This window comes from Martes martes (assembly GCF_963455335.1).
Source record: "Martes martes genome assembly, chromosome: 1".
Lineage (NCBI taxonomy): Eukaryota > Metazoa > Chordata > Mammalia > Carnivora > Mustelidae > Martes > Martes martes.
Genome location: NC_137888.1, coordinates 213,846,684 through 213,871,754, shown reverse-complemented (window position 1 = coordinate 213,871,754; position 25,071 = coordinate 213,846,684). Strand labels below are relative to the sequence as shown.

The 25,071-nt window shown below is 60.4% G+C and overlaps 1 protein-coding gene across 1 annotated transcript in view; it reads left to right on the top strand.

Moving 5' to 3' along the window:
• The window catches only part of KDM4B (lysine demethylase 4B), a 133,396-nt gene that overhangs the window by 72,745 nt on the left and 35,580 nt on the right, over positions 1 to 25,071 (top strand). The window contains 3 exon segments of the mRNA XM_080799416.1: positions 6,284 to 6,333; positions 10,326 to 10,429; positions 14,131 to 14,268. Coding sequence (XP_080655542.1) covers positions 6,284 to 6,333; positions 10,326 to 10,429; positions 14,131 to 14,268 — 292 coding nt within the window.

Here is a 25,071-nt window from a genome sequence, read left to right as displayed (position 1 = left end):
AATGAAGAGCCAAGTGCATCTGTGGCCCTCAGCCCAGAAACTCGGGCAGGGATGAACTCATCACTCCCATGTCCATGGGGCTGAGGTGTTGCTGATAGATTTAGTGAGGCTTAACTTACCTGCCATACGTGGAATGCTGGACGCAGAAGTCACCTGATGTGTTGCTGTGGCTCAGATGAGGGGTGACCGCTCGTGACTGTGTTTCTCTGGGCCCTTGTGGCCCACTAACTGGCTCAGAGATGGTGCCCCGGCAACTAGGAGGCTTGTGGGGCGGCCCGTTCTGTGACTGGGTCATTCTGCTTGGCCTGCCCAGACCACATGGCTCCGTGTGCTGGAACCGTCCGGCCACCGTGTGGCGAGAGCAGGTGTGGGCTGTGGGCCGAGGTGGGGCTTTATACTTGAGGATCACAGCAGTAATGGCTTTTCCGCATGCTCGGCACACAGGGGCCCTGGCGGGGCTGCTGGCATTTGGAGCTGCCGTGGCCCCCTGGGCTTGCGCGGGTGGCCGGCTCGTGCCAGGTGGCCTCCGACTCGACACATGGTCTCAGCACTTCCAGTAGCCTCTGCCTTCGTGTTTCTGTTTCCGTAATTACAGCGTGTTAAATGGCCGGGGGCCTGTCTGCCCAGGCCTTGCGCACACACTGTGAAATTAACTTCCTCACCCTCCAACACGCATCAGGCTGAGCTGACATTTCCAAAGGGCTCCTGGCTGGACCCCCGCTCTTGGCACACGTTCCTCAACAGAGAGGAAGGCCGGGGAGACGAGCCTGCTCATCACGGCACCTGGTCGCCGGGAGCCTTGTACAGCGGAAGCGGTCAGGCTGGGCGACTGTCATGGGCAGAGAGTCGCATGAGTCCTGGGGAGAAGAAAAGAAAGTGAGCGTCACAGTGTTGCACGTCCTGACTCCCAGCAAGACGGTTCCACGTGGGGGCCGCAGCGGGGCCTGCAGGGCCTCACAAGAAGGGCGGTTGGGGTTTGAGAGCCTTTTGGCCCCCAGCGAGTCTCGTTACTCTGGCAGCGGGCAGGAGAACATTCTGTAGAAATGCGGCCCTCCTGGCAAGGGACCCGGAGTCCACCTGGAATGGGCCCCTGCAGCCTGGGGCAGCCAGCGTGTTGGAGGAGATGAGGGGTGGCCGGCTGGAGCAGTCCCTGGGCTCCGTGCGGTGGGTGGGGCTCCTTCTGGTGGAGTCTCACGTTGTTCGTCCTTTGTCCCATGAGTGTGGGTTTCCATGCCGCTCTGAGAGTCAGCAGTCCCTCTGGCGTCGCCAGTCCGTGGCCCGGGAGAGGCGAGGCAGAGGCCGGCCCCCCAGCAGCCTTTCTGCCGTTCCGTGTGGCTGTCCACGTGGGGGTTGTGTGGGGCAACGACATGCGGGATCCTGGGCGGCTGCCAGGGGTCAGCTGGGCTCTCAGGGTACCCCAGTGCCCTCATCCAAGACATCCTGTTCCCCCCCACACACCGGCCAGGCGGCCGCCGGCACTCATGCCTCTGGCTGGAGGGGGCCTGCACGGCCCAGAGCCCTGCTGCTCGTCGTCTTCATAACTAATGGCTCCAGAGCAGGTCCCTGCTCTCCAGGATGGTCTGTGTTCCTCTTCGTGACACACTCATTTAATTTTTAACTCAGAAGGCATTTGCTTATTTATTTTCATTGTTCTTGATAATAATTCTAAGCCATTAGAGGGGAAAATTATATTCAAAAATGCTGTTTCACACTTTATTTGTTTGATGATTTAGAGCGATAGAAAATAGCACATTTGCTGGCTTTTATAGTCTGATAATTATTCACATCCATCAAGCCATTCCAGGGGAATAAACAAAACACCAAGAAAATGACACTATTAATAGCATCCTCCGCGGCGGACAGGAAGACTTTCCCGGGCCGGTGGGTCAGTATAATGGAAGCGGCCTGTCCCTTGGCCGCAGAGGACGCCTCTCCTTTTAATTACCCAGCCCTGTCCGGCCCCGCAAGCTGCCTGGTGGCCAGGCTGAGCACCTGCCACCTGCCCGGCGGCACCAGCCCTGGAGTGCCTCTGTCAGGCCCACTGAGTCTGTTGGGACGCGTGCAGGCAGAGGCCTCCTTTCTTCTGGGGCCACGTGGTGTCCCCAAGGTGGGTCTGCCACCAGCTTAGACTCAGGCCTGGCCTCCGCAGGGCCGGCAAGAGCTCGTGCCCTCTGGCATCAGTGTTAAGATGTGTAGCTCAGGGCCGGCCGGATGGTACAGCTCCCCGGCCTCCAGGCTGCACTCATAGACGGGTCAGCCCCTGCCACGTGTCGGGCCGCAGGGCCTGGATGTCATCGCGCACCACTCTGGACCCAGGCCTTGCGGCACGTCTGAGGGTTTCAGCTTTGCCTTCTTGGGGTGGCCGTGATTGGAGGGGGACGCATGCCCTGCGAGTGCCTCGAAGTGTAAAGGAGGGAGCAGGGAAGGCTGGGGGGGACGCCTGCCGTCCTGGAGCAGTGCATCTGGTCCCTCCCCAGACCTGGGTGTCGCTTCCTTCAGGAGCTCGGTGTCCGAGTGTAGGTCTGGCAGCTCGTGTGTTCCTACTGGTTGGCCGGTCGTTTGAACTGTGAAATGGCTGGACATTGGTGGTCTTTGAACCGTGGCGCGCCGCACGTCCTCACCTGAGGGGCCCAGTGCCCGGGGCTCTGGTCTTTCCTGTTGCCTCTGTGTACCTTATTCCTAATCTAAAACTGTTTTTATTTTCTCCCTGAAACCCCTGACGCTTGCAGACAACTGCTTTCCGAAAAGGGCTTCTGGCAAATGACGCCTGAATCTGGCTCTCCCGGCCTTCTGGGCAATTCCGCGGCATTAAACCTGGGGTTATGGAGCCTGTCGGGTCCAGCTGCAGCCCTGCAGGGTCACCTGGAGGTGGCCAGGGCTACCGTTCGGACAGTGCCGACTTTTCTGGAACTTTCTGGTTTACTGTTGCCCGGATGTACTTAGTGTGGAGCGTTCGGAAGCAGAGAGAATGTGCCGAAGGGCAGGTTGGTGAAATCCAGAGATAAAGACCCCAACGGGACACCGTGGAGAAAGTTCCAGACTCCTGCCCGGCCAGCCTCAGGACCAGGACGCACCGTGTGTCCGATCGTAGCCGATGCTTCCCTCAGACGGCCACAAGCAGGGGGTCTGAGCGGCCCTCACGGGTGCCCGTTCCTCTTGCCGCCTTCCCCGCCCCTCCCCACCCCGCCCCTGCACTCCCCATTTCTGGTTCTGCTCTCGGAAGCCTCCAGTTTGCTCGCCCTCTCAGGCTCACCGCGTTCTGGAGCTCGCTCTGCCCACTTCCTTATCCAGCTTCTCCAGATTGTTGCACCGTGACTTGGGTGCTGGGCCGCAGACCGTCTGGGCCCCTCGGGCTGTCCTGAAGTGAGGGCCAGCCAGGGGCAGCCCGGGCCTGGGGGAGGAGCTGTCTGGTGCCGACTCGGGCTGGGTTGTGGCTGGCCCTGCGGGAGGCCTCGGGCTGTTGGACCAAGGGGACGGCATCAGGGCTGATGGCTAGCCTGGGCGGAGGGGTTTCCTGACACTGGCTGAGAGCCAGATGGGGAGAACCAGGGAAGGGAGGTTCTGAGAGGGCTCTGGGGCTGAGTGGGAGGGAGAGGGGCCGGGGCAGCTGCCTGCTGGCCGCCGGAATGGACTGGACCAGCGCAGCCGGCGAGGCTGGCCGGCCGAGGACGCCGTTGCAAGAGCGCTTTGCTGCCGGTGGCTTTGCCGCCGGTGACTGTGGCTGCGTGTCCAGAGGGGCGCGCCGGCCGGCTGAATGGAGTGAGTTTGGCTGTGATATTTGACCTTGTGATGGGGACGGAGTTCCTGGGGACCAAGATAAATTGCCCCCACGTTGGTGACCAATAAAACTGACTCTGCTTTATGTTCCCAAGAACTCGCTAACGGCCAGACAGATGCTGCCGCCTCGGGGACTGGCGAGCAGACAGGCTCCACCCCCATGGCCACGCGCGTCCTTCTTTCCCCCAGAGCCGGCCCGAGAGTCAGGGACATCTCGGCCTGTGGTGGGACGCAGGATGGGGCTGTGACCGGGCAGGCATGGCTCTGCTGTAGGGGCCCCATGGGGCCTGGGAGGACTTTTCTCCAGGGGCGAACTTCAGGCCCTGTTGGGAAGCTCACCTGGGCCCCCACTGTGCGGGGCCTCCCAGGGCGCCCCGAGGGCCGTGGTGTGGAGAGGGGGCTCCGTGGGAACCTACAGCCCCCAGGGCTGGAGTTTCTCGCAGCCTTAGGAAGGAGCCATAGAGGGAGCCTTCACTGACCCCCTCCTTCGGGCAGGCGGCCTGGGCTCGTTCAGAGCTGTGTGTCGGGAGGGCCTGTGCCCTGGTTCCGCTCGCCTTCCCCTGAGGTCTGAGCTTGCATCTTGCCGAGGCCCCGGGGGGTGGGCTGGGGGGGCGTGTCGCCGGTGCTGAGGCTTCTCGGCACCCGGAGGCTGTCTCTGGGTTGTTTCATGTGGCGGGAGGGCAGCTTTCCCTTGGCCGTTGGAGCCCAGAAGTCCCTGTGGCTGTCGGCCTCGCGTCCAGCCGTCCTTTGTAACCCTCCAGGGGCCGCTCTTCTGAGCACCCGGCCCGGCGTCCAGCGGCCTGTGCTTTCTGATAACAGAAGAGCCGCGCTCCAACGTATTAAACTTTTAACATCCACCAGATTCAATTAATCTTATCTTTACAACTCCCAATTACAGGCGGTAATTAAGTGAAAGCAGCATTGTAGACCGGGGATATTGCATTAATCATCACAGCCTTGGAGCCGTAAATTAGTTCCTCCCGTCCTCCAGCATCTTCCCACAAGGACCGGAACGTTTCATTTCCTTGTTTGGGGGGACGTTAATCCCACAAAGGTGCTTGGGATTGGGATTAACTTTTATCATCCTTACGTCAGTGATAAAAGGCTGTTTAAAGAAGAGTCACCTCGTCTTTGTTCAGACGGTGGAAAATTCTCCGGTGAGCACAGAATCGAAGGTGTTGGGCCGTCTCCTCCAGGGCCCTGCGGTGTGCCCAGAAATTAATTATTTTTATCCTGGTAGATTAGAGACTGCCTTATCTCCTGCCCCTGCCCCCTTTTATTTTATTAAAAAGCACTAATCACCCTCTTGATTGGAATGGACTGAGCCAGCTGCAGAGTCTGGGCCGGCTTCCCGGTCCCCGGCTCTTCCCATCCTGCCTCCCGCACCGAGAGGGGAGGATGGAGGGTGTGCTGCGCCACGCGCCCCCACATCGGACTTGTTCTAGAACGTGGGGTGTGCCGACGCAGGGTCTCTCCCCTCGGCACCGTGGACATGGGGTGGGGTCGTCTGTGGGCTGCCCCCGGGTACTGTGGGGGCTGAGCAGCACCCCGACCCACCCCCTCTGCACTGGAAGCACCTTGTCCTGTGGTTATGACAATCACAGATGTCCTCAGACACGGCCCCGAGCCCCCTGGGAGCAGCATCCCCCCTGGGCGAGAAGCGTGGTCCTGGAGTTTCTCCCCGACGGGGCTTGGGGTGCCGTAGTAGCTGTGGAGATGCAGTCGTTACTGTGTCCCTCCCTCCTTGGGACAGAGAGACGGCCTGAGCTCAGCGTTAAGGACCCACACCCCGGTTCTGCCCGCCTGTGCTTGAACACGGACGTCTTCCTCCAAGTCCGGGGCGGCGCATCAGCTGGGGTGGGGCCGCTCGGCACCCCCTGCCCAGGCTGTCCCCTCCGGGGGGGAGTCCCCACCGTCCCGGCTCGCCAGCTTCTGCACGCGGCTGTCAGCGGGGCGTCCCTCTGGCTTCATCTGTTTGCAGACATCCGCCTTCCGTCTTTCTTATTTCTGACGGGGCTTCAGGAATCTTTCAGACGTAAAATGTGTACAAATACAACGTGGGGAGTGGCGACAGATGAAGTGTGTTTCGCTCCTGAGGCTTCTTCCCGGGAGGCTCCTGGGGCTGGGGGCGTGGGAGGCAAGGAGACTGCCAAGGGGTCCGGGGGAGTGGGGGGCGCGGGGGGCCCTCCAGCCCCTCCCCCGCAGCTCCGATCCTGGGCTCGCTTTTTTAGGTTTGCCTTTTTAAGCTTCATAGAAGTTTAGCGCTGCTGAACGGGGAGCGCGTCCAGCCTGGTGTCCAGGGAGGCCATCGAGGAGGCCGCCGACTGTGGCTGGCTCCGTGGGTTCCTGCCCTGCCGCCCTCCCGCTGCCCTCCGCCCCTTCTCACAGCACCCACGGCGGCCGCGGTTAAGTTCTGCTCCGAGGCTGTGGCCGCCGCCCCGGGACCCCTCGGATGCGCGGCGGCCGCATGTGCCGCCGTGTCTGACCGGCCTCCCTTCTCTCGCAGGTATGCCATCCCGCCGGAGCACGGCAAGCGCCTGGAGCGGCTGGCCATCGGTACGTGTCTGCGCCCCCGGGCGGGTGGGGAGCTGGGCCCCGGGCGGACAGGGGTGGGGGCAGGGGGGTGGCAGCCCCGTGCTCCTGGGTCGCCCTCTCTGTGCGAGTTTCCAGCTCTGGGTGTGGTGGGTGCTGGAACCCATCACTGTCTGATTTTCCATTTCCTTTCCCACTCGTAATCAGATCTACCCCCCCCACCCCGCCCCCGCTGTGGGTTTGGTCACCTCGTGAATGACGCACAGGAGGCCATTGCTTTAAACTCTCTTTTTTCCGGGTTGTGAGCTCGGAGCTGCCAGATGTGACTGAGGGCTCCGGGAGGCCGGGGAGGGCGGCTGTGTTTTCTGTCTCGCTCCCGGAGCCTGGTACTGTGTCACAGCCTCCTCTAGGTCTTACAGTCTGTGTTTGGTCTGGAAAAGCAGCAGTCTGGTGCGGGGCCCCCTCGGTCGTGCCCCGCAGCTGCATGGTGACCGGCAGGCTGCTTGTGTGTGTGCAGCCGGCTTCCCGGGCTCCTCTGCAGACGGCCCCTCCAGCAGCTCCTCCAGGCCAGCCCCTCGGGGGCTTCTTGGGCTGACAGAATTTGTCAGAGGGTCCCGGGCTGTGCCTGCAGAAGGGGCACGGACCACTTGGGGTAAAGGCAGGCCCTCAGGTCATGGCATCCTTCGGAGACAAGCCAGACACCCCTACCGGGTGATGCTGAGGCCCCCGACCATCCTGACAAAGGGACTGGTGGGGTTCCTACATTGCTCCCCGCCATGGCGCCCTGCTCTGTTCTGACGGCAGGGGGCTGTAAGTGCCTGGGACTGTGTGAAGAGACCCCGCTGGCCCCAAGAGTCTGGCCCTCATTGGCCGGAAGCCCCCGGGCAGGCGGGGCAGTTGGGGATCTGGCCCTGTTGTCCGGGAGCTGCCAGGACAGCGCAGGGGCCCATCCCATCACCCTGACCCTCTGGGTGGCAGTGGCAGGCAGCCTGACCCCTCCCTGCTGGCAGCCACGAAATCTGGAAGCCATCACTCAGCATGGGCACAGTCTCCCTAACGTTCTGCCACTGTCCTTTGTCCCTTCCTCATGCCTCCCCCAAGGAGTGCCCACTGTGCTCTTCCCCTGCCGGGGTTGACTTTGGAGATGGAAAGTGGGGCTCCTGTGCTAGCTGCCCCCAGAGTTGCCCATCTGTTCACCAGACGCCTGCTGCACACTGATTCTCCGAGGACGAGGACAGAGGGAGGCTTGTCAGAGAGTGGGGCCAGAGCCCCAGGCCTGGCTCGCCCAGCCTCGAGGCCGGCGGTGTTGTCATGTGAGAAACCCGGGCTCTGTCTTCACAGGCAGGGCTGAACCCCCATATCAGGACCACGCTTCTCACTGTAGAAATGCCACTTACGGTCCTAGCCAAGAGCAGTTTCTCTTACTTATTAAGATCTAAAATAAAAACCAAATTAAAATGTTTTCCCGACGTATTTTTTAAAACATGAATTTAGAATACAAATATTAATTTTGAAATACAAGTTGAAAAGTGTTTTTCCCCGTCGTTTTCTTTTCCTGTTGCCGTTGTCCCAGATCACCAATCAGTGGCTCCAAACGGCATGAGTTTCCCCGTCTTGCTGTGAACCCGAAATTGCTCTAAAAGAGCCCAGGTTAACCCCTAGGCTCATTCCTCGTGTCCGGGGGTCAGGGGCCCCACTGAACCCGGTGTGGGCTGAGTGGCTTCTCCCGAGGCTCTAGTTCAGGCTTCTCGACCTGTTCCCTCCAGAGGCGCCGGCTCTGGCCTGTGGCCCAGTCCTGTGGTCACATGGCCTCCCCTGCCTCACTTCCATGGAGACCCTGTGGTGACACCGGGGGCCCCCATCTCAGGGTCCTGCACTTAATCCCATCTGCGGAGTCCCTGCTGCATGGAAGAGAACATAGTCCCAGGCTCTGGGGAGCAGGACGTGGCCATCTTTGGGAGGGCCACTGTTGAGCTTCCCACCCCACCGCAGCCACGGAAGAAAGTGCCATGGAGTGGTCTGCATGGGTGCCCTCTGGTGACCACAGGGCTGACGTCACCCCCCTTTGCCTGCTTCTCTGCTTTTAATTTCCCCCTGGATTTTGCAGCTAGCCACACCTAGTGTGTTCTTCCTCTCTGTGCCTTTTCTACCGGAAAAGAAAAGTGTTGCCTTTGGACTACCGAGTGTCGCCTAGAAAAGCTAGAACTGAGGTCCTTCAGGGCCGTGGCCGCTCTCCCTGGAGCTTGGCCTGCTCCCCACATCCTTCCTGCCTCCGAGGCCCTGCTGTCCCCGGATCTGGCCTGGTTTGCTTTCTGGGCACGAGCAGGACGCTCAGTGCCGGGGTTGGGAGAGGGCGAGCCAGGAGCTGGAGGCCTGCGGGGGCCACCCCATCGCTGTTTGTGACCAGCGTGGACTCTTGAAGTCACTCCTCGGCAGGGGGACCGGGCCGTCCGCCCTGGGGGAGGGTGGGGAGCTGTGGTGTTGGCGGGAGGGCTGGCCTCCCACTTCCCCTGTGTCCCTCCTCAGAGGGAGGGTGGGAGAGGTTCTAGGGCAAGTGAGTCACTGCCCTCCTCCGTGTCCCTTCCAAACTTTTTGGGGGACATGCGTCACAGACTCCATTATTGAGATGGATGGAATGAGTTCGCAATGAATATGGAAAATGAATAGCCAAGCTCCAAATGGGCTCGCTGGGAGAGTCGCGGAGCCCACGGAGAGAGCGTTAATGTGTCGGCGTGCGATTGGTGCTAATCACTTAAAATGTGCGCCTTTATTAGAGCTTTAATGAGAGCCACTTAAACTGTGCATTAAAAAGAGGGACTGCAGAGAGGCCGCGGGCCGGGCGGCAGGGGCCATAACTCTAATTGAAACGCTTTTAGCACCAAGGAAAGTTGTTGGATTCAGTAATCCCTCGCACTTTCTAGAACCTCACAGTCGCAGTCGTGTCCTTGCCGGCGGGCCTCCCAACCCCCGCCCCCTCCCCCAGCAGGCGTGTGGGCAGGGCCCTGTGCTCACACACAGCACACGCACACGTGCAAGGGTGCCCTCTTTTTAGCTGGCCAGCCCCCGGGGGTGTGCTCCAGCCTGGAGGCTGGGGGCCTGCGGTCTAGGTCGGCTCCCGGGAGGGTCCCCGGGCTGGCTGTGTCCAGGGCCCGGTCCTGAAGGGAGCCCTTCCTGGCTGCCTCTCAGTGATGGTTCGGGTGAGGAGCCCGGCACCTTTGCGGGGAATCGTGGGGCTTTAACCTTGAGACCTACACGTCGTTGATAGGAGCTTCAGCCAATAAGCGACTGGGAAAGGTCCCTGAACTACGTTAGCCAGACACGGTTTCTGAGCAGATAGAACTGATGGTCTGACTTCTGTATGTTCACGAACCTTGATTTAAACGAGCTGTGTGGTCTGCACTGTGAGACAGAAAGCATACCCGGATGTGAACTCCCATCTCCTATGTCGCAGAAGGTCAGCCGGGGTCAGGCTGCTCTGCTCCTTTCCCGCCGCGCTGCGGGCCTCAGAGGGTCAGCCGAAAGCCGGGGTCTCCCTCTCCGGGGCCTGCACAGGGGGCCTCTCATCCTCTTGGTTGCAGCCGTGGCTGTGTGGGGAGCATTGCCCACGGCTTCCCGGGTTGAGAGCATCCGTCTCGGTGTCCTGTCTCCCCCTGCTGCACCATTACGTTGGCTGAGCGACTGGGCACGTGCAGTGTGGCGGGTGCTATGTGGGGGGTGCTCAGAGGGGGGTGGCCTGTGCAGCTGTGCCCTGGCCCACACCCCATCTGTGACTTGGGGGCACACTCGGTTGCGCAGATGGCCATGGCCCCTCCTGGCTCTGGGCTCACTCACCGGAGGCCCGAGGGTTGCCGTCGCTGCCACCAGCCGAGCACGCAGCTTTGGGCAGGCTCCTGTGCGCTTTGTTCCCTGGGGGCCACGCGGCTCCGTGCTCCGTGCCTGGTGGGAGGCGAATGCTGCCCACAGTAGGCCTGCTCAGCTGCCGCTCGCCGGACTGATGCCCGTCTTTTCTGCTCCAGGGTTCTTCCCCGGGAGCTCCCAGGGCTGTGATGCTTTCCTGCGGCACAAGATGACCCTCATCTCGCCCATCATCCTCAAGAAGTACGGCATCCCGTTCAGCCGGGTATGTAGGGACGGCTAGGGCCCCGGCTGAGGGGACCACCCATGTCCTGGGAGACTGACTTCTCAAGCCCACAGAAGGTTCTAGGAGAACACTGGCAAGCCAGGGAAGGGCAGGTTGGCTGGGCAGTCAGCCTCCAGCTCTGCTGTGGTGGGGGGTGAGGATGGAAGAGGGGAGAGACGGGTGGAGTCTTGCCTTATGTAACTCCCACCCCCTCCTGCACCCAGTCCCCTGCCCAGTGCGGCTGCTGGCCGCCTGCCCTGCAGGGTCCTACGGGGCTGGGATTGCAGTGGAGGGACAGCTCCCACAGACTTCCTGGGAAGCCACAGGACAGCTGGGCAGTGCCCGTGACCCCCACTCTTAGCCCTGCTCTCTGGCCGCACCCCATGGCCCACTGCGGATGTCCTTTGCGAGAGCAAATACCTGTTTAGAAAAGAAATCTGTGGCGCTCCCGCAGTGTGAAGACTGCCAACTCATTCAGTTTACTGCCCCCCGGGGCGGGGGGTGCTCCGCTTGTCCCCCGCGAAGGCTGTGATGAATGAGGCCTGAAGGTGGGGAGTTGGGGTGGGGAGGTGGGCGGCCGTGGAAGGCCTTCATCAGGGCCTCAGCCGCTCTCCGCTGCAGGCAGCCCCTTCCCTACAGACAAGCCTCCTGGGTGGGAGGGTCTAGGCCTGCATCCCCAGGTTGGTCTGGACCAGAGGGATTTGCTCGGAACCTTCCAGAGAGGCCGGAGCAGACTCCGGGCTGGGGAGCGGAGGCAGGCCGGGAGAGGGGGCCCTTCCTGGGACTCGGGTTCCCGCAGGTCTCCCTACAGGAGCATTCGTCGGGCACGGGAACAGGTTCTGCGACCAGACCCTCACGCCCACCCTTGCTGGGAGTGCCAGTGGGTTGGAATTTGCTTCTGACATTTCAGTCACATCGCCCACGGCATTAGCGTGCAGACTGGGGGTTCGCTCTAGCCGTGGGGCTCGTCCGTCAGGGAGCCGCACGTGGTCTGAGAAACGCGGGTTTCTCTGCTTCCCTCTCCTCCCCTCGGCCCCTGATTTGAACACCACCAGTTACCAGGAACCTCGCAGACAGACCCGGCATTGCTCCCAGAAGTAAGAAGTACTTGCTTTCCTGTGGGTTGTGGAGAACATTCTCCCGGGCGCTGCTTCCTAGGAGAGAGAGGCCTGTCCGAGGAGTCGGCGGGCGGGCACCCTCCCCTCTCCTGCATCACCGTCTGCCTGGCACTGTGCTTGGTGCACGAGATGCCTGAACGTCCCCTGAAGGCGGTGGCCTCCTGGCCCGGGGCAGCTGGCTCTCAGAGGCCGGCCTCCCCCCGCCAGCCCGGCCCCCAACTGTCCACAGGCCTGCAGGGCGGAGGCCGAGGCCAGCCCAGCAGGGACCAGTGTCAGGCTCCAGATGAATGTCCCCACCGGGTCCGCGGGGGTCCCCTTATCGGAATTCCTTGCAGCCCGGGGCGGGGAGTGACTCCCGCGCTCCCTTTATAAATCTTTGTAATGGTATTTACTTCTAGAAGAAAAAGCAGATCAATAGCAGAGCTTTTTAATAATTAAAAGTGTGTATTTCCGTAATCTGCCACGGACTTCCTCATTTATCCTGCTGGAGCTCGGGGAAGCAGCCGCGCTCAGGCTTTTCCTCCGTGACTGGTGTGTCCTGCTGGCCGTCCCTGCGCTGCTTCTGACTTGGCTGCACGGCCTAGCTGTCGTCCCAAGGGCCTTCTGATTTCCAGTGGGGATCGTGTTGGTGGCAGTGACACAGAGGACAGACACCGGGGCTCAAGACGAAGCCACCAGGGTGTCGGTTTTGTGACCGAATCTTGCCGGCCTTCCTGAGCCCTTTGCTTCTAGGCCTTGGTTTAGGGAGCAGTCGTCCAAGAGAGGGAGGCCCCCGCGGGGACCCCCACAGCGCACGCCTGCCCACGAGGCTCCCCGCTCATGCCTGCACCCTGCGGGGGGAGGGGAGCAGGCAAGCCGGCTTGGTGGGAGAGCGAGATGATGCTAGCCAGGGTCAGCTCAGAAAGGATAAGAAAATCAGTAATTATGTTTTCAAAGAAAAAAAAAATCCCTACATTTTAATTGTATTAGCCACTCATTTCACACAGCCCTGCGGCAGGAGCTGGCCCGGAGAATCCTTGCTGGGCCCAGGGCGGGGTGGGGGGGCGTTGCTGGGGCCTCGGGGACACTGAGTGTTCTCTCCCCACCCCCCACTCACCATCTCCTGCCATGCATGGGCTTCATCCCCCCACGCCTGTCACTTGGACAGGAATTTAAAAAATATAACTTAATGCACACTGACTTCCCTTGATTGGTGCAATTCATTACTTGAAAAGAAAAATATCTTCGTGTTCTTAAGGACTGGCTTTCCTCCAGGCTGTGTCAGTTTTGATTGATTTTTGACTCCGTGGTTGGCTTTGGGAAGTCTCCCCCCCCACCCCCGCAGGGTCTGACTTCTTGTCTGTTACGTAAATGAATCCAGCCACGTCTGCTCACCTCTCTGGAGAAATAAATGCGGATTAGCGAGCCTGAGAAGCCGTACGAAGCTACACCAGAAAGACGAGCAACTTGATCAGTGGGGGCAAAAGGAGACACTTGGCGCAAGGACGTTTGAGGCACCTGTAGGCCTCAGAGAAGGGGGTTCGAGACCATGAGGAGATACCGGAGCCCACCGGGAGGGACCCCACCCGCCCCCGAACACTGGCCAGGAGGAAAGTTGACGGGGACTCCCCACCACGACCCGGGTGGAGGCTGAATGGGGGGCCGCCACGGAAAACCATCGGGCAGGTTCTTGGAAACCCAGACGTGCCACCGCGAGGAGGCCCCGCAGGAACGCAGGCACGCGTGTCTGCGGGGAGACTGGCCCCACCGCGTTCTCGAACACTCACCGCAGCCCCACTCCAGAAACAGCCGGCGGTCTGTCGGCGGGAGGACGGGCAAGTACTCCGCAGCACACCCGCACGACAGGGTTCCCTTTAGGAACCAGAAGGGACAGAGGACCTGGAAGTCGCACCAAGGGACAGAGGCAGACACGAGACCACAGTCCGCATGAAGCCGTTCGATGAAACCAGAGAAACGGACTCCTCAGGGACGGAGAGGCCCAACTCACGGTGGAGGGATTGCTGGGTGGGGGGCTGCCCGCGGTGGTCTGTTCCTCTGCGGGGCACTGGTTACTCCCAGCCCCGGAAAACAAGGACTTCAGAGTCACTCCCACGCCAGTAGCCGCGGTTTCCACATCTGTGGATCGGACCTCCAGCCCCACTGCTTGTGTTCTGGGACAGGGACCACCGTTAGTTGTCATCCCTCTTTTGGATCCCGTGTCTTCTGGAGTGTTTGGGTGATGGGCTCAGTGCCACCTGGGGGGGAAGGGGGGAAGCAGGGGGGTTGCCACCTTTTCCTCCAGGCCTTGGGGTGGAGGTTATAGACGCTTCCCTCTGGGGTCCTTGTGGGCCTTCTCCCCCGTCACTCACACCCAGCTCCTTGGTTTGGGGTCTTGTTTCAGAGGCTGGATCAGGCCGCTTGACCAGCTCTGGAACCATCAGCTCACGTGGCAGAGCTCCCCACCTTGACATTGTGTCCTGCTAACGCACTGTTTCTCCGGCCTCTGTGACCTCAGTGGGGGAGCTGTGCAGTAGCCTCCGCTCCTGACTTGGCCTTGCCCGTCACCTGCTGGCCCTGCTCACCTGTTGGCCCTTCCCTCCCCAGATCACGCAGGAGGCCGGGGAGTTCATGATCACGTTTCCCTACGGCTACCATGCCGGATTCAATCACGGCTTCAACTGTGCAGAATCTACCAACTTTGCCACTCTGCGGTGGATCGATTACGGCAAGGTGGCCACTCAGGTGAGCGCCGTCGGAACCGCTGGAAGGGTCCCGATGGGGGTCGGCCACTCCCGGGGCCTGTGTGGCCTCTGCTTAGACTCGGCGGGGGGCCTGGTCTCTCCACCAGCGTCTGATTCTGGGATCCTCAGCGAACTCATCCCCAGGACGTTCCTCACCCAGAACGAGCAGGGAGGAGGCACGGGGCCTGTGAGCTGTGGCCGGGGACCTTTCTTCCCCACCAGACCCTGCTCTCTGGGCCCGAGGGCTTCTGGTGTCTGGTTTGTCCGTGGAGAACACTGGCGGACAAGAGGACTCCTCGGTTCTTTTCTTGGGAGTTTGTTGTTCTGTTCTCAGAGGGCCTTGCTTTGAGGCAGCGAGGAGGGGCTGATGGTGGGAACAGGCTGGCACCAGGGTCTTCCTCCCAGGACTGCCACTGCGGCCCTGGGCCCCTGTCACAGCCTTCCCAGAAGGTGGCGCGCTCTTCCCGTCAGACTGGCTCAGGCTTTGGCCCAGGGTTTCAGCCCATTGGCCTCTCTCTACTGCAGAAAGGTCCAGTCACGGCGTCTCTCTGGTGCTGGGGCGCGTGGAACAGGAGTACTCCCTCCAGCCAGGCCAGTGTGGTGTGAAAACGGGGTGCTTCCTGCCTGCCTCCCAAGTTGGAGCCTGGGGGTTCCTCTGAGGAGTCGCTTGGCCAGTTCCGAGTCAGCGCCCAGGACCACGGCAGTTGGAGGGTTTCTCACAAGACCCAGCAGCAGTGACCCCCATGGGGATCAGCAAGGAGGCCGCTGGCCACGTTTGGGGTAGTGGCCTTGAGCTGTGGGTGTAACACACGCCACGTCCAAGGCTCGGTGCGTCACCAGGGACGTGAAATATCGCTACAGATACAAGGTTCGTGCGGGTTACGTAGCCGATGTGTTTGCATAGATCAGGTTAAACCAAATATGTCATTAAAGTGAGCGTTTCCTATTTGTTTTTACATTTCGAGCGTGCAGACTGGACTGAAGCTCACACAGCTGGCTTGCGTCCTGCCGCTGGTGGGCAGCGCAGGTGTGGACGGAGGGGCTCACCTTTTATGTTTCTAACTACCCGGTTCTCCAGCTTCGCCGTGTCAGCACAGTTCAGAACAGGAACCGGGCTTTGCAGGACAGAGACTGGAGAGGCACTCGGGGTGGGAGTGCTGGGATTCTTCTCCCGGGGGGCCGTCTTTGGCAGAGACACCGGGCTTCGCCGAAAGAGAAGGGGTGGGAACATCAGAACTTTTTCTTTTGACCTAAAGGAACAATGGGCTGTCCCGGAGCATGTGGTTTTGTTCACGTGACTGTGGGGGCACTGTGAACGGTGAGACAGCGCACAGAGAATTCCACGGGGCCCATGTGCGCGCCAAGGGCCCCGGCCGCGGTGGGAGCTGCGATTGAGTTGTAAGCTCTGGACAGGATCTCAGGCTTGTCCTGGAGGTGCCGTCGGTGCCGGAACTGCACTGGGGCCGGCAGGGACTGCCCAGATAGTAAAAGCAATTTGGGGTTCAGCCATGTGTTCACAAACAAGTGACATTTGGGAAGTGCTGCCTTAGATTGGGCCTCCGCGCTTACATCGCCGGGCGGCGTAGCGTGAAATTACTGCGCGAGTGGCATGCAGTGCTCCGCGCCAGCCGGGTCTGGGCGCGTGGCCAGGCCCCGTGCCGGGCTACCTCGCAGAGCCACCCCAGCCGCCCCGACCCCTGGGGCAGGAAGGCACGGGGTTCAGCGGGAGTGACCATTGGCCATGGGGCATCCGTCCATGCAGTCCTGGAGGGCAGCCCACAGGCTTTTCGGTGGTGGGACGGGGCGACGATTTCTGCCTCTCGCTAGCACTGCTGCCTCATAAGTTGTCCAGGCCGGAGACGCAGTGAAGGCGCCTGGCCTCGCCGATGACAGCTTAGGCGTGTCGGAGGCAGGCCCTGGGAGGGGCAGGAAGATGGTTGAGGTCGCGTAATTCTCAGGGACCTGCTGGGTCCTTGGCTGTGTTTTAGGGGACAGCAAGTGGGGTTGGGGAGGACCCTAGGGTGCTTTACCTAAGCAAGGGCTTCTCTCTGCTGGCCCAGCTGCCCACCCCCATCTGTGCCGGGGCCGGTTCCTTTGCACACCTTCCTCAGAACCCAGGGAGAGTGTTTCTGCTTTCCAGATTTTTAAATTTATTTTTTACAGATTTTATTTATTTGAGAGAGTACCAGCATGGGGGAGGGTCAGAGGGAGAAGCAGGCACCCGACATGGGACTCCATCCCAGGACCCCAGGATCATGACCTGAGCCTGATGCAGATGCTTAATCGACTGAGCCACCCAGGCGCCCCAACCACTTTCCAGATCTTAGAGACTTTCAATTTGGTTCTTTGCCATCTTCAGGCTCTCAGGAAGACCCGCCATCCCCTCACCGTGCCCCTTGTCCCTTTTCGGTCACACTCCCTCTGGGCTGGCCCATTGTTGCCAAATTCTTGCACTTGGCCGGCCTCCGAATTTCAGGTGTTCGTGTTCTTTGTCCTTCTAGAGCAGGGTCAGCAGGCCACAGGCCACATTTGGCAGGCTGTCTTCGTGTGGTCCACAACCTGAGAATGATTTTTTAAATAAAGATTTTATTCCTTTATTTGACAGACTGAGATCACAAGCAGGAGGAGAGGCAGGCAGAGAGAGGGGGAGAAGCACGCTTCTCGCTGAGCAGAGAGTCCGATATGGGGCTTGATCCCAGGACCTTGAGATCATGACCTGAGCCAAAGGCAGAGGCTTTAACCCACTGAGTCACCCAGGCGCCCCCTGAGAATGATTTTTATGTTTTTAAAGAGTTGTGCAAAAGAATCCCGAGAAGAACATGTAACATGTCACTTAAAATGAAACTCGGAGTTCTTGTTCATAAATAAAGTTTTATTGGCACACAGCCATACCCGTTCATTGACAAGGTGTCTTTGTCTGCATTTTCCTGCAGCAGCAGACTTGGGTAGCTGTTCCAGAGACCGCCTGGCCTGCAGAACTGAACATAGTTGTGTTTTTGTCGTGGCAGGGAAGGTGCGCTGCCACTGGCCTGGAGGACCGATGGCATGGGCAGGCTCAGGTGCTAGCCCTGGCTTAGGCCAGTGAGGGCCCACCAGTTGCCTCTAGCATGCTTTCCCAGCCCCCAGAGTCTCTGGTATCAGAGGGTCCGCTCTCTTAAGCATGGCCCCCGGTCCTGACTGCCACACCCAGTACCATGGCCGCTGCCTCCATAGCCTCTGGGTGGGCCTGTGAGGGTGCTGGTGGCCATAGTCGACCAGCAGGTCCGGCCAAATGGCCAGTGTGCTGCTGCCGTCCACCTGTAGACTTCCCGCCCGGGAGTAGGGGGCTCAGGCCCTGGGTGGCAGTCTCCCCTATGGGCCAGAGGAAGCCGCCCGGCTGCATCCTCTTGCCAGAGCCCTCAGAGGGAGCTCCTCGGGGCCTCGCACCCAGGGTCGGCTCTCTGGCCTGGCCTTCCCTTGTCGGTATTTACACCGTAGCACCCCCCTGCCCTCCGAAGCCAGCATGAGGCTGAGCCGCCCGGGGTTCACTGCCGACTCGATGTGTATTCTGGTGTTTGCTTTCTTCCATGGTTCTCCTTTCTGAGCCGCTTTGCTGGCATTAGCCTTCGTGAGCCGTCGGTGTGCAAGAGGAGAAGCACACAGCTGCCCGCACCCTCCCAGGCCTGCACTGGGGTGGGAAGGGCAGGAAGACGCTGCCTCTTCCGTTGTCCCAGACTCCTGCCACAGTGTCTGAATCCCACAGCCCCGTCACCGGGGCACAGCAGCAGATGAAAACCATTGCTTCCAGAGCTATCAGTCTCCTGGGCCCGGCCCTGGGCCTCCATCTGGAGCAGGGGTGGATGGAGGGAGATCGACCCCGGGGTTTTACATAATTAGGGAGAAGCCAGCTGGGGGATGGGGTGAGCAGAGACCACTGAGGGCCCAAAGGTCAAGGCTGGGACTCCTAGGAGGGGGCAGTGATGACAGGACATGGTGGGGGGGGGACTTCCTGCCAGCTCCACCCCCCAGCAGGGGGGAGGGGGGGCCCTGCAGTTTGAGTGACATACGTGTAACCCCACTCTACATGTGTGCGGGGTGGGGGGGTGCCCAGACGGTGGATGTTAGCTCCGTGTAGTGCAGTTTGGTTCCTTAAAAACATACCCTCTCAATATGTTTCGGTTTTCTTTATGCAACTTTTTTTTTCTTACGAGCAAGTGTAGGTCTTCAGGGGAGGGAGACGTGATCACCCTTGCCCTTCCTGCTGGGGGTTTCTTCCGTGAATGCCCTGCAGCCCCTCGAGGCAGAAGGTTCTGGCTGCTGTTGCCCATGGTAGGGTGGTTTTTTGGTTTGTTTTAGAAACAGATGAGCCAGCAGGTCCAAACCAGGCCACTCCAGCCCGGCTTCCGTTCTCCCCCGCCACATGGGGAGCAAGGGGAGCTCGGGGTCACATGCAGGCTGAGCACCTGCTGTGTGCTTAGGAAGCACCAGGAGTGAGCTGGGCCCCCAGGGAGAGGGTGAGAGGTGGGGCGGGGTGCAGGGGCCCGGGGACCCTAGGAAGCTACAGGGCCTGGTGCAGAGCAAGTGTGGGGCCAGCCTAGCCCCAGGTCACTTGCTGCTGCTGCTTTGTTTTAAGCACTGGCTTTCCTCAGCACAACCCTTCCTCAGAGTCCACACTCTTTCCTTTCCTGTGTGTCTCCCTCCCTCCTTCTCCCTGCTGCCAGGTGACCCCGAACTTTGTAACCTTGTGAGGGCAGGAGAGGTCAAATAACTGCCAAGGTCATGGTGGCAGGGGCCCAGAACGTTCACACCCTGCCTGTTTCCCTCATCCCACTGGGAGGCGGGTGCCCGTTGACAGTTTTGGAGCATACCCGTCCCAGTCCCACCCCGGGGGTGTCTCTCCAGGCTGGCGGCCGCCTCCTGGTGGGGGGTCCAGGGCTAGACTGGGGTGGTGGGAGTTGCCTCCTGAGGCCTGTGCTCCATTTCCGAGAACAGAATTTCCTGTGCTCACATGGGCAGGCTTTGTAGTGGGATTACAATCGGGGACATCAGAGGGATGCGCCAGTTTCTCACAGAGAAAGGAAACGTGCACGCACCACTCTTTCTTGGTGTGAACTTGAAGTCGCCCTACAAGGCTGCACACTGTGTTGGATTAGCTCTGCACAATCCCGGTTGCTTCCGTGGTGGGTGGCGCAGGGCAAAGCCAGACCAGGGGCTCTTTTCCTCATCTAGGTGGTGCCGACATCCCAGGCTCCTCCACGAGGCAGGTGCAGAAGTTGACTGCAGATTAAACAGAGCGAGAGAGAATGAAAGCCCCGTTTGCTGGGCCAGGAGCCCGGGTGCACTTAACTGATTTTCTGCCGGCTGTCTGAGCTGGCGCCTGCCGAGAGCTTTGCTTCCCTGGGAGCTTATCACCAGCCCCCCCCCCCACCCCAGAGGCATCTGCCAGGGAGGGGCCTTCTGCCAAGTGTGGAAGAGGGGAGAGGGCCCTTGGCCCCCCAGATGCCCAACACACCGGGGGAGGCCCACTGGCCTTTGTTCCTGTAAAATGGGAACCGAGTTGTTCAGATCGTGTGCCTTCTGTTTTGGGAAGCGATGGCCCAGGAGCCCAAGTGGAGGTGGCAGCAGGCGGGGAGCCGCAACCCAACCGGGCTGGAGGTCCGGCCGTGCACCTGCCCCGACGCCTCGCCGAACTTGTGATTTACGGCGCTTGGCAGCCAGGTGCTTGGGGCTCGCGGCAAATTGCTGTGTGAAGTGTGTTTGCCCCTCACTCCTTCCCTGGAGCGTCCTGTCGCTCTGTCCTTTCTCATGCTGGCGGGTCGTCACAGTCACACAGTAGCTCCGGAGGGACCCCAGGCCTGTCGGCCTTCCCGTGGGTTCCACTGCATGTGGTGTCCTCCTCTCTGGCCTTTGTAAGTGTTGTGGGAGTGCTCGTGTAGGCACCTGGCACCGAGCACCTAGTGCCTGCTTTATATCGTCACGCTCGCCATTGCCGTCTGTCCGGAATGGGAGGTGGGAGGGCCCCGGCTGCGGACGGGCAGGACCATCCGAGCCGTCCTGGTGGGCAGGGTCACACCTGTGGGCCCCAGAGAGGACAGCGACACACGGAGGAGGCTTCCTTCATGGAGAAAGGGGAGGAGGGTGATGCTGGAGCCCGGGCCTCCTGGGGGCTGCATCGGGCTGGGTCCAGGGCCAGGGACCTTGGCCGCCTGGCTGGCTGTGGGATCTGCAGGGGGGAGGTGGTGGGGGCAGCCTGCAGTCAAGGGCTGAGGGGAGCCCTGGGAGCCGTGCGCCTAATTGTTCTGTTTATGAAGCGCTTCTGAGAGCTTCCAGCGGATTTCCTAATGAACTGGTTTGTTCTGTCTCTCGCTGCAGCGCTGGTAATTACCGCAGAAACGGGGGGCCGCGGCGTCTGTGAGCCATCACGAGTGCATGTGGGCTCCTCGGCTGGGTTTCTGCCCCCGTCGGGGATGTTTAACGCTTTGTGGGCCCAAGTGCCTGCTGGCCCGATTGTTCTGGGAAGAGGCCCGTTGGTCGCTGGCCATGCCGAACGGCTGCTCTGGTGCTGCCGGGCGGAGGGTGGCATGTGGCTTTGGACCTGTCGCTCTGCAGCAGTCACTCCGCTGTTGGAGCTCCCAGTGGGGGCTCTCTGGCGTTCCGATGGCTGTGGGTCCCGCCGTGATGTGTACACCTTCGCTGTGACCGGTGTTGGGCTCCAGGGCGTCCGTGCCCTCCGTGTCCCAGCACAGATCAGAGCACAAGTGGCCGGTGGGGAATGCTCGTTGGGAGTGGGGCCCAGAGCTGGGCGTGTCGGCCTGGGGCCCCTCGGAGGTCTGAGTGCGTGCCCGACAGACGCAGGATGGAGTGTGTGCAGCACCATGAACCTGCACTCCGTGCCCCCACCAGGGCCGTCCCCTGCCCGATTTCCAGCAGAATGGAGTTGTCTTGTCCTCAGCGGGGTGCTTGGGGGACTAGGGCGTCCGTTGGCTTTGTGCTCTCGCCAGGGTAGCCTGACTCTAGTTGTTGCCTCTGCCAAATGGCCGTTCTGTGCTAGGGTGGTCGGTGACTGACACCGGGCATTGTCTGTGGTGTCCGTCCCTGCAGGTGAGGCTGGGAAGACGCAGGGGGCGGAGCCTGTGAACAAGCGGAAACATTCGGTGGGAGGGGCCGGCTGCTAAGGGAAGGCTGAGTGGTTTTTTGAAAAATCACAATCCACATTTTAAAGAACGTGGACTGGCACCCATGGCAGGGGGTAAAGAGAGCTGGACAAAAAGAACAGGAGCCCATCTTGTTCTCCAGTAACGTGGAGGTTGTGGCTGTTAGCAGAGTCAGGTGAGGGAAGTGAAGTTAGGGCTTCACGCAAGCCTTAATGGTATTAATTTTAGGGTGTAGAGGATCCTTGGGCATGTAGAAGATTGGAAACAACCTAAGAGCCCACACATGCGATGAACCAGCTGGACGTTGGAATACTATACAGCCACGAAAAAGGGTGAGCGGCTCCTTGAGTTCTCAGGTAGGGCATTCCCCGAAAAGGTGTCCTGGAGAAAAGGCAGGGTATAAACAGTGGCTGTGGGCCATCATCTGTCTGACAGGAAAAGGCCATCTGTGTTTGTTGGTTTATGGAGAACATTCTAGAAGGAGATCCAGGCAGGGGGAGCAGCAGGTCCTCTGGATGGGCCCCTGCACTCCCTCTGGTCTTCCCAGGGCTGTACCCCGTGAAGTGTTGGTAGACCCCGGAAGTCTCCCCTGCATCTGGGGAGCAGCTGCTAGCAAGACGGGAGCTCTCATACTCCAGCGGGGTCCACCAGGTTCTGGAAATTGGAGGCATTTGGGTCCCACATGTCAGTTGGGGGAGGTCAAGCTCTGTGGAAGATGTGTGTTTGCTGCCCGTGGACCCCCCACCCCGAGCCTGGTGGTGTGTAGCCCCTGGAAGCAACCTTAAGAGGTCTTGTCTGAAGTCAAGCCCGCAGAGCGCCATCCAGGCTTGGAGGCGGGGGGGCCGCTGCCCCCAGCGGGGCCAGGGCTCCCAAAGCCGAGGGGCCACGGCGGCCTCGAGTTCTGGTAGGCCAGGCCACGGAGGTGTGAGTGGTGCGGTCAGCTGGGGGAGCTCAGTGCCTGGGAGGGCTCTCCTTTTGCTGCATGATGTTCAAGGAAGGTCTGGCTTTCAGTGTTTTTTATCTTGCTTTACAAGAGTGCCCTGTTTTATATGTCATTTTGTGGGGGCTTGTGATGGCTGGGAAAGGGTAATTCCTCAGAAGTTGAGAACAAAGCGCCAGACCTACGAATCAGACGCAGAGAAACACTTCTGTTGCCTTCCTGTCTCCTGCTGGATGAGCAGCACGGGGAGGGGCTGGAGAATTAGGAGGCAGGGGTCTTGTTTTATGATCGGAAATGCGCCGACGCTGACTGATCTGCCAGCCACTGGCTGGGAGCTTTGCCTGCGTGATCTCATTTAAAACCCTCGACAGCATGAGGCTGGTCCCCTTCCCCTAGAAAGGTTTATCATAATGACTTCCCACATCCCCTCCCATCCCTGTCCCCGTAGGCAAGGCTTGGCGCCAGCCTCCCGAGGAAAATGCGAGGGGGCGCATTTCTGAGCCTGTGGGTTGAAGCTTTCTTTGCATTTAGCAAAAATGCTTGCGGAGGAGACCCCGGATCCGCAGGACAGACGCCAGTGTGCTCGGTGGCTGGATGAGTCCTGGGTGTTGATGGGGAGCGGGGGGGCTCATGGGGCGCCCAGTTTCAGAGGAGCCACGGATCCGTGGCCTCCCACCCCCTGCTGACTCGGACCCGAGTGGGCCCTCCCGTGCGGTTGGAGCATCCCGTGAGCAGTGCTTTGCATAGTGAGGGCCACGGGAATGCTAATAAAGGAGATCCTCCAAGATGTATTGGGCATTAATACTGATTCCTATGAAAAGCTTGAATTTTTTGTTGTTTGGTTTGGGGTTTTTTTGCCTTTTTTTTTTTTTTAAGATTTTATTTATTTTTTTGATAGAGATCACAAGTAGGCAGAGAGGCAGGCAGAGAGCCCGATGCGGGACTCAATTCCAGGACCCTGAGATCATGACCTGAGCTGAAGGCAGAGGCTTAACCCTCTGAGCCACCCAGGTGCCCCTGGTTTTTTTTTGCTTTAAAGCCTAGGGAGGGAGAGGTGGAGTTGAGCGGCAGCCCTCAGTCTTCGACCTGCAGGGGGGCCCTTGTGGAAGTCAGGGTCTCAAGTTGGTGGTCTGGGAGTCCCTGCTGCCAGGCATCCTGAGTGCTGGGAGCCCACGTGCTGGTCCGGCTCTGTGTGCCCGCTGAGCCTGCCCTCTGCCCCCGGGGGCCCTGAGGGCCAGCCGCTCCAAGGCTGACGACATCCCAGTTTCTACTTTTTCATGCTTGGGAAAGAAGAAACCTATTTGTCTCTGCTTGGGGTCCCTGTTCTGATAACCAGAGGCGAACCTCTACCCTACCCTGTTTTCTCATTATCCTCGGTCTGAGCGGCAGGTCCTGGGAGACACATGCACGCGTGTCGGGCTGTTTGATACGTCAGTTTTCCAGTCTTCGGTGACAGGCTCTCTGCTCCCAGGTCGGCGCTCAGATTAGGCCCAGCGCCCCTCGACTCCACGGTTGTAACTCTTGTCGTTTGTCATCTGGAAGTGACATGAGTGCTTCTCGTTGAGCCTCTGGCTGGCGCTCTCAAGATCCCCGGCCTCTCGTGCAGTTCTGTGACAGGAGTGAGCCACCGGGGGTCACAGAGGCCTGGGCAGGTGTGACAGGAGGCTCGGTGTTGGCAGTGCCCCAACTGGGGAACGGCCTGGGCCCGGCTGGGCTTCTGCCCTGGCAGGCTCCTGCCCCCGCTGTCTCTCCTCTCCCCACCCCCCCCCTCCCCTCCCCTCTTGGCCTGTTGGCACCAGAGTCCTCAGGGCCCCTGGTGAGTGAGTTCCTGGGTGGGTGAGGAGGTGTCCTGCCGCTGGCCCTCCCCCAGCTGCCTGTCCGGTCAAAAGCAGCAGGACGTGAGTGGCAGGCAGGATGAGGAGAGAGCACCAGAGGGAGCACGGGAGGGCTCCGTGTGTCTCTTGTCGCCTGATGTCCCCGAGGGCCGCTACAGGGCCTCCATTCAGCCCCACCAGCGGAGAGCACAAAAAAATACAAAAAAATAGTATACACGTGGGAGAGGGGACCCTCTTGGAGCTCTGAGTCTGAGACCCTTTTGCTCTGGGTTTGTGTGGCTTTACAGGGGCCCAGTCTGATCTCAGTCCCTTTCTTTTTACTCACCCGCAAGCTTAGGAAGTCACGGGCCCTTCCCGCCCACACAGCCTCCAGGCCAGACAGCTTGGGGATCCGCTGTGCGGGGCATCAGTCAGGGAAGCCACGCCTGGGACTCCCCCGGGACGTATTCCTCGGCTGTGGACAGAGTGTAACCCCTTGTGGGTGTAGCATCCTGGGACTGACTCAGGAAGAAGAGGGCATCGCCCGCACACCCACCCCATGGCAGAGAGAAGGACACCCCCCCCGCCCCGCCCATGCAGGGCCGTTCGTTCCTCTTCTGCTGGAGGTGCAGGTGCAGGGCTTCCGAGCAAACCCCAGTGCTCCAGGGCCTGACCCCCTCACTCCATAGGTGTCATTTCAGAGACCTCTGCTTGCGCTCCTCCGTGTGTGACTGCCTGACTTTGTAAAATCAGAAACACCAGGCGGTTCCGAGCAAGGGGTGGGAAATCTGTGGCTGAGGGCTAGGAGCCGGCGTCTCTGCTAGGAGGGGACCTAAAGCCCCCGAGAGCATGGGGTTGGTCCTGTCCAGCCCCAGGTACCCTTTGAGGCTGGGTGTGGGCCCCAGCGTGGTAAAGGG